The 9510-nt window shown below is 41.3% G+C and overlaps 1 protein-coding gene across 1 annotated transcript; it reads left to right on the top strand.

Annotated features, from left to right (window-relative positions):
- Positions 1-421: 421 nt before the first annotated feature.
- LOC140076921 (thymosin beta-15A homolog) lies at positions 422-5357 on the top strand. The gene is made up of 3 exons (XM_072123719.1): positions 422-527; positions 3388-3492; positions 5157-5357. Exons 2-3 carry the CDS (start codon positions 3393-3395, stop codon positions 5192-5194), a joined length of 138 nt encoding a protein of 45 aa, XP_071979820.1. The 5' UTR covers positions 422-527; positions 3388-3392; the 3' UTR covers positions 5195-5357.
- The last annotated feature ends 4153 nt before the right edge of the window (positions 5358-9510 follow it).

Raw genomic sequence — 9510 nt, 5'->3', positions numbered from 1 at the left:
ATGGTGATGCTTCCTTGTGCATTGTGGGATCCCTGTAATGTGGTAACACCTTAGCATTCGTGTATCAAATCATTTCAGGCTTTTCATTTACTCGTGTGCACAGGCAGTGAAGACAATGTCATCTGGAGTGATCCCACAGAAAAGTTACTGAACCATTTGAAAAGTTTTTCAGGAATTTCAGATATTGGGAGATAACATTACTTAAATATTTTACTGTTTCTGTTTCCCAGTCCTGTACGGCTGACGTCACATACATCATTCATATAACCACTGATGGGTATAGGATATATATGTATAACAAAGGAGGTTTTAAGCAGATCTTGTCTGGATCTCTGAGTTTGTATGAATTGTAAGCAGTTACAGACAGTGGCTGGAGGCAGAATGTTCTACCTGTATCAAGGCGGGCTTTACCTGGGTGTGTAACCTGGACCCAATGAGCTCTAGAAGGTGTGTATTAGGCACTGGATATAAAACTGACACCCAGCCTTCGGAGTGCATTTAGTGCAAGGCAGTGAAGGCAACGCTAGGTAAGTTGTTTTTCTGGTTATGATTGTAGTGTGGAGGATTATAGTATTTACATGTCAGATTTCTCATTTTATCTGATGCTGAATCTGCATTTTGGTCACCAGTGGTGTTTTCTGTGTGTTATGTCTGTGACTATAGCATTAGTAATATGCTGGCTCTATAGTGTTACATAGAGCGTCCCTGCATCTGCATTACACAAATCCTGTCTGCAGTGACTTGGAAGACTCAGGAGATGTGTGCTGGAGCAGGGCGCGGCCGCCACATGATCCAGGTCGCATTCAGTTATCCGAATACAATGAGGAGGCCACATAGGTACTTACACCGGAATGAATAATTCTGCCTAGATATTACATCATTCATCTACAGCTGCGATTTGTAGGTGCTGACTACAGAATTACATGTTCTGGGGACTCATCTGGAGAATCATCTGGAGAATCATTTATTCATATGTTAATGTTATCCATATGAATTTTTTTCACATGGATATATTTGACATTTTTTTCGATTCCTACTGTTGTATTCTGTTGGATAGCCGTAGCACAGAATTGGCTACAGAAAAGGGATGTTTTTAGTATAGAATATTTTACTTTTAGAAAGGTTCCCCTCTTCCATCCTTGTAGGACACAATCCTGTGCCAGTTACAACACGTCGCCCTTGTAAGAGCAGCCTAAGGCTATTATGGGATACCTATCAGAACAAATATTACCATATGGTGTCTTTAGTTCAGTAGATCATAGCTGCAGCCAGGGTAAGATATGTGGCTGTAATGCACCTATATGATGTAGTCACGAAACTGGACATTGATGTATGCACCATGAAAGCTTCTAGCAGATTTGCCAAATCTGTACATATGGTATGTTTGTCTCAACTTGTTTATCTTTAGACATATATATATATGTAGATTATATTGAATAGCAGCGTCTACTTTACTACGCAATGAAAAGGAGTTTGAAAAATGCTTTAAAATTCTAATCTTTATTTCACCTAATAATAAATTACTCATAATTATAAGTAAAATTTGTGGGGGTTGTGTCATTGTAGAGAAAACTTTGCTGAAAATCAGAGTCTCATGCAGCAGGGGTGTGGCGGTGCTTGCTAGTGCAGCCATTTTCTTACTTTCTTCTTTCTATGGGGGATGTCAATCACTGTGTAAAAGGGATACACTGAGGCACCTTGCACCCTTAGGAGTGGCCACATTAGAATTAAGGACAGAAATTGAATAGTTTCTAAAATGACTAGATTGATGGGAAACCACAAAGCTCTGTCTGATCAGCTTATAAGACTACAATACAATACAATAGTGTTTTTACTTTGGAAGTGATTTGTGAAGAGTCTCTTACTCTTTAAGGTGTAACTTTTTTTTGGAAATTCTGTTTTCCCTTTAAGTAGAGAAGTTGATATGAGCATTGACCAAATCATTGACATTGATGTTTTATTAAGTTGAAAGTATTGGGTCTAAATTTGCAGCCAAAAAAAAACTACTACTATTTTTATTTCTATTTTTTATGTGCATCAAAGAGGGGATGTAGCATGGTTTAGCTAGAAAGAGGGTGTAGCTTAAAGGAAACCCACCATTAGGGATTTATTTACTGCTACTACTTCTATTGTTATCCCTACACTATATTTAGCTAATCCTTTCACCTAGTCTAACTAATATCTTTATCTTTGTTATATGCAAATTAACTTTAGAGGCCACTGGGGCGTGTCTACTCCACGCCCCAGTAGCCTCTCTTGCTCTGCCTACTGCTGCAACCTCTGTGTGTCCGCGTTGCTCTTCTCCCGTGCAGCGCATGCGCAGCAAATGCAGGCTCACCACCGGCATCTTCGGGAGCCCTGTTGAGAGCTGTAGATCCATGTCCCGTTGCCATGTTCATGAAAACAAGTGTGTATGCTCTGCATAGACTACCTATAAAGAGCACACGTGCATCTGTGATGAAGCCGACTGCCTGCTGCAAGCAGGCATTTACTGCGCAATGCCCCCCCTCTGCCTGATGTAATGTCACACAGTGGGAGGGGGAATTTCTCCTGTATAGTGTAACAGCCTAGCTCATTAGCATAATTGTAAAAGTTAATTTTAGAAGTATGGAGGCCATGGATAACAAATATAAGAGAAAAATTACCATAGTCACACTGCCTGGACCTGTAAGCGTCCCTGGGTTATCATGATAAATTTTGATGGTAGATTTCCTTTAAACAAAACCAGCACTTTGAGGGTGTGGATTAAACAGCACCAGCACTTTGGACATTATTGGTTAGTTCACTTTACAACAAAATAGATGCACCCAATTTATCATACTCACTTAGAGACCTAGGGGTATATTTATCATACGCTGGCGCTTGTGTGCCAGCGTATGATAGCCCCACCGCTGCAAGTTCGCAGCCCGATACATCTAGAGGCTTCCGTAGTTCCTGGCGTAGAAAAAAACACAGCCATACGTGAAAAGTCCTGCGCTCGGCCTGCTGCGCCCCTCCTTCACGCCCCTTCACGCCAGTGTGGCAGATCGGGGCAAATAGCTAGCAATAAGCTAGTATTTGCGATTATTTCAGGGCCTCTGCGCAGAGGTCCTGATAAATATGCCCCCCTAGTCTCTTTAAAAAAATTGGTGCAAATTTAGACTACTAACTAAACCGTAATTAAACAGTATTATTTAATTTCTGCTAGATTTGATTTCATCTGTTCTAGTGCTTCCATTATTACTGTATTTAGTGCATTTACCTTTACATGAAATATATGGGACCAAAACATTTTACTCTTGTCTATTGTCTATTAACTGTGTTGCAAAGTAAATTCTGCCGATGAGTGCAAAGGGTAAAGAGCATTCCTTAAATTTTTTTCTTATTGTTTGTTTTGTCTTTTGTTAGTTATAATGGCTGATAAACCTGATCTGTCAGAGGTGGAGAATTTCGATATCAAGAAACTTCGTAAAACTAACACGGAGGAAAAGAATACTCTTCCTTCCAAAGAGAGTAAGTATATTTGTACGCAATTTCTGTTCACCAGGACTAAATACAGATCGATTTATCCTATTTTAGTCATCTACACATTGTACTAAAAAAAATATTTCATTTTTTATGTAAAATGTCATGCATCCTAGTCATGAATTTCTCGAGAAAATCTTTTATTCTATTTAGATGCAAATTAGCATCTTGGGTGTACCATGGGCAAAGTCTTGGGATCTTGTGTCCCTTCTTTCTTACAGTATCACAGGGTGAAAGGGCACTATTCCTCAAGACTCGGTGGAAGACATTGGTTTTGTTACAGTAATACAAGAGGTAGATTAAATTATGGAACGACCAACAATAAAGACCCAGACATCATTTGTTGCATCTTAAGAAAGACCTTGCCCAAACATCTTTTTTAAAATATGCCCATGCAATGAAACTGGGGAGGAAAGGGTACACTGGACTTCACAGCCATTGCAACATGGTACACTTAAAGAGGACACTTCACCACCTTATACATGTGAACATGAACCTACCATTATGTAGGGGCTTCTACACAGATTCAGGGGCACTTTCTATCCCCCACAGTTATGGAGATATCAGTCCAAGGATCTGACCATTATAATTCTCTCCACTGTCAGAGACGAGGTGCTGGAGCAGAGGAGGGGGCGTGTGTTATGCTAATCTCCAAGTCTGAGACACTGATAAGATTAATATAACACACGCCTCCCAGTTCCTCCTCTCTGACAGTGGTAATAATCAGATACTGAGACTGATATTTCAGTTCAACCGTGGGTGCTAGAAAGAAAATTCAAAGTGCCCCCAAATCCGTGAAGCAGCCCCTAGAGGATGGTATATGAATCTACACATGTTTGAGCTGTTGAAAGGTCCTCTTTAAAACCTATTTTATTTGCAAATATAATAAAAAGAATAATTTGGGTCACACATTTTATCTAAAAAGGCGTACTTGCTTACAGGACCATATATGTAGCTTGAAGGAAATCTACCATGAAAATCCATCATGATAAACAAGGGACACTTACTCATAGATCCAGGCACTGTGACTGTGATAATATTCTTATATTTATAATCCATGGCCCCCTTCCTTCTAACATCAACACCACATTATAATGGTGCCAACGAGCCTGAAGGGCTATGAGGAGTATTACCTTCAACTGTGCGCCCAGACCCCCTACTGCTTTGACAGCAGCAAAGTGAGAGGAGAAATTCTGAGGAAGCATGGGGGAGGATGAGACAGTGTAACAGCCAGTAAAGCTGCAGCATTGAGGGCTTCTGGTAATGCCCCCAGAGCCCTTCTGGCTCATTTGCATAATTATAAAAGTTGGTTTCAGAAAGATGGAGGCCATGAATAACAAATTTAAGTAGATTAACAAAGTCACTGTGCCTGTATCTATGAATAAGGTTGATCATGCTTGATGTTGTTGGTATATTTCCTTTAATTGTGCCTGGAGATATAACCGCACCCCTCTGAAAGTGTTCTTGAACCTGGAAAACTTTTTATGGGGCAATGGTAGAAAAAACCATGCTATTTCGGCAATGCGCCCAGCTGCAAGGTTCTAGGGGTTATGGGACCTGCTTCAGCCAATCCACCACCACATAAAATAGACATGGATCATGTCCTATTAATATTTTAGTAATCAATAATATATTGTTTCATATATTTACAGCTATTCAACAGGAAAAAGAAGCATGTAAGAAGAACTAAAATGACTTGACTTCCGACCGCTTATGATCGCTTCTCTACTAACCAGGCTGGCTGTAGAAAAAGCTGCTGAGCAACATGATTGTCTACTCCTGACTTCTGCCAGGATTACTTACTTTGTAAAGTTTCAACATGATTATTTGTGATTAAAATGTTTTATATCCAACTAGCTTTTTCCTTTTTTTTTGTATACATTTTTACTCAAAAATGTTTCATAACCTGACATGTCAAATGGTACATAAACAGTCATATATATATATATACATACATACATACACACACACACACAGGCAGTCCCCTACTTAAGAACACCCGACTTACAGACGACCCCTAGTTACCTCTGGTAATTGGTAATTTACTGTACTTTAACCCTAGGCTACAGTAAACAGCTCTAACAGTTATCAAAGGTGTCTGGATTAGAGATGAGTGAATTTGTTGAAATTCAGTTCGACCCGATTCGCCGAATTTTTCGAAAAAATTTGAATCGACGCGAATCGAATCATGACGAATCACGTTAAAAACAGGTATTTTCTGGCTGCAGAGAACCTGTTGTTGTAGAACGTTGTGCCATGCTTAAATATGCATAGGGAGCGTGGTTTGGTCTTCAAACAATGCTGTGTTTTAGTATGACACACAAATGACAGCCGCCGCTCTTAGAATCGCTTCACTCTTCACTTCCATGTGCACTTACAGAGGCCAACTTCACCAAATAAATGAAGCAGGAACGCAGCCTGACAAGGTAACGTCTGTGTCAGCTCGAAAGGACCGAGGGGAGCGCCAAGATCCCACTATAACATCAAAGAGTGCACTCTTTTTACACTGACATCAGATGATTCCATTGATTACGAAAGAACCTGTTCTGTTAAACGCGGATACATGTAGAAACCCCCCAAAAGAGTGGAGAGGGTGTCGGCAGTCATTTTGCATTGACATCACTGATCATTTTGCCCTTCATTTCGTCCGTCAGTGTCCGCTTTCAATCGGTCAATAATTCATCATCAGTATTGCTAAAGCCAAAAACAAACAGGAGTGGATCCAAAACAGAAATGACCAGTAGATGGGATATTTGCATGTCCTCTGTGTTCTGTATCCACTCCAATCCTGAGGCTTTTCATTTTTTCTGACAGATGAAATGAAGGGGAAAACCAAACATAGTGGCAACATCATAGAGCGATGGAGGGTGAAAACAGCATTATGGAAATCACAGGGTGGCACAATCACAGTGGCACAATGACAAATTATGGAGGTGGCGGAAACATGGTAGGTCACAGAGTGGCACAATGACAGAGTGTGGAGGTGGCGGCAGCAGCAGGAGCCCACAGGTGGCAGCAACGTGGTGGCCCACAGCAGGGGAGGCCCCATTGTTGCACAATGGCGAATTTGAAATGAATTTTAAGTTGAATTTTTCCATTTAATTTGAAGATTAGAGACGCTACATGCATTCTTCATTACATTTTTCCTGAAAATATCATGTCTTTGCCAAAAAAACTGCAAAGGTGGCACCAGCAGCAGCATGAGGTCAGAGAGTGGCACAATGTCAAATTCTGGAGCTGGCAGCAACATGGTAAGCCACAGAGTTCACAATGACAGAGTGTGGAGGTGGCAGCAGCAGGAGCCCACAGAGTGGAGGTGGTGGCAACATGGTAAGCCACAGAGTGGCACAATGACAGTGTGGAGCTGGCAGCAGCAACAGTAGGTCAGAGTGTGGCCCAATGACAAATTCTTTAGCTGGCAGCAACATGGTAGGCCATAGAGTGGCACAATGACAGAGTGTGGAGGTGTACAATCATGCAAACGAAACATGTGCTATTCCAAAATATATGTAGTCTTTATTATGAACATAACATAGAAATTACACACCAAACCAAAAAACAATAAAAGCATTTAAAAAGGAAACAAGTCCTCTATACAAAACCCAAGGGAGGTTAGGACCCATGATAAGGTCCATGAAAAAACGAACCCTCCCTACCCAGCCCCAGAACCCTCGGCCCGTCAGATGACAACTATACAACAAAAAGTATATATATAATCAAACAAGATCCCTATGATGAGAGAATGTAGTAAATATACAAAAAAGAATATTCAACATAATTACCAGGCTCAGAGGGTGAGGGGCTGGGAGAGCCCCACGCGTATCGCCACTCACAGTGGCTTCCTCAGGGGTAATTGGTGTGTAGAAATCGCTGGGTATAAATACCTGAACAAATAGATGATACCAGGTGTGGAGCGCCAAACTGCAATTATGGCGCGTGATGTCATATCCGGTGCAGTGCGCGTGTGTGCGCATCATATCCGCCAGTCACATGACAGCCGGTCATGTGATCCGAGGATAACAATGCCCCATGCCGTAAACCCATTATGAATAACCGGCATCGTGCCGAGTCACATGACACAAGTCATGTGACCAATAAACCGGCGCACGGCAAGGTATCTGAAGCGACATATATATGGCTAAGTAATATGTGAGCTAAGGTAAAAAATACATATTTAAAGTGCATGAGTGCAAATATGAACGGTAGTACAAAAAGCAATTAAGAGGATTTGGATCAAACCCACTTCCCTACACAGATGTATATATTAAAACCAAAAAGTGTCAAAGTATTTACACATGCCATAGAAGAACATATTATTACAGTATACGTCTAAATGTATATTAGAAAAAAATAGAACGAATTCACACACATGCAGACACACATACATGGGCCCATGTACGCACACACACACACACACAAAACGGACCACACAAATGAATAAGTACATACAGGTATCTATATCTCTATGTCATTACAGGCAAATCCACAATTCTTTATGTGTACAGGCAGATCCTCAATGAGGGCTGAGAGGGACCCCTGGAGGGCCATGGAGAAGAATCCGGATATCTTGGGTAGATGCGACAGCGAGGACAATCTGGCATGCGGGAACAAAAGGAAAGAAGATATCCTATGCAGAGATGAGAGAGGCGATAGTCCACCCGACAGGAGGAAAATCATACTGCACTTTATAGTTATAGAGCGTATGTAATCCTAGGATGAAAAGCGGTAAGTAAGTAGGTACATTTTGCTAATTAGATGTCTAAAAATCGTGAAAAAAGTGACATGCCAATAAAGTGACTAGACATGATACTGGTGTAAAGTGAGTGAAATAGGGGACGAGAGTGAATGTGTGAACAAATGTGAATGTGTTAGAGATGAACAAGAAGAAGATGAAGAAGAAGAAAAAGAAGAAAGAGAGAAGGAAAGAGCAAAGTGAAGAAGACTGGGGGTGTGGAGGTGTAAAAAGGAATGTGAGCAGCAGTGAGATTAAGGAGTCACAAAGGATGCAAACCACAAAATAAGAGGAGTGACCCATAGAGTAAACCGTGAGTCAAAGTGTGAGTGAGGAGATGAGAGAATGGGGACGTGACAAAACAAAAATATATATATGAAATATGTGATAAAGTGGAACATGTGAATAGTGTGTAAGAGTGAGCCACGTGTACCTTATTGTTTATAAAATCCGGAAAACAGCATGTCTTCATTAAGTCCTTGAGGGGACAGTGTGCCCAACCGAAAAATCCATCTTGCCTCCTGTCGTAGTAGTAGCGGTGTTATGTCGCCTCCCCGGATATTGGGCTGCATTTTTTCTAAGCCCACTACCTTTAAATTGGCTGGATTGCCACGATGATAGGTATGGAAGTGCTTGGCCACCGTGGTCAGTTGTCTGCCATTCGCAATATCTTGTTCAACCGTATTGATGGTGGAGATATGTTTCTGCACTCTCTTCCGTAGCTCTTGTGTCGTCTGACCGACATACATTTTTGGACAGGAGCAAAGTAACCCATATATAACATGACGCGATCGACAGTTAATGTATGACCGCAATGTGACTTTTTCTTGGTTGACCGGATTCTGAAAGGTATTCCCCTTAAGAATCAGGGGGCAAACTGTACAGTCCCCACAAGGGTAGGAGCCCAACAATTTGACGCCCCTACCGAGTGTCTGACTGGGTCTTTGGAAGTGACTTTGGACAAGAGAGTCCCGTAAATTTCTGGCTCTTTTTGCAATCATCTTCGGTTGAGCTGTAATGTGTGGATATAACCGGGGGTCACTTCTCAAGATACCCCAGTTCTTTTGCAGCAGTTTATAGACGTCAGACCATTGATTATGGTATGTTGTTGTCAGACATGATTTCCCATCCATTCTTTTAGTTTTGGGTGTGAATGTGTCCTCTCTTTTAGTCTGTTTGGCCCGCATATATGCTTTGGACACCACTTTTTTGGGGTATGCTCGATCACGAAATCTTGTCGTCAGGTCCAGACAGTGTTGCTGGAAATTCTCCTG

This window comes from Engystomops pustulosus, chromosome 9 (assembly GCF_040894005.1).
Source record: "Engystomops pustulosus chromosome 9, aEngPut4.maternal, whole genome shotgun sequence".
NCBI classification, from domain to species: Eukaryota; Metazoa; Chordata; class Amphibia; order Anura; family Leptodactylidae; genus Engystomops; species Engystomops pustulosus.
The sequence above is the reverse complement of the archived record's forward strand: the minus strand, read 5'-3'. Positions and strand labels throughout refer to the sequence as shown.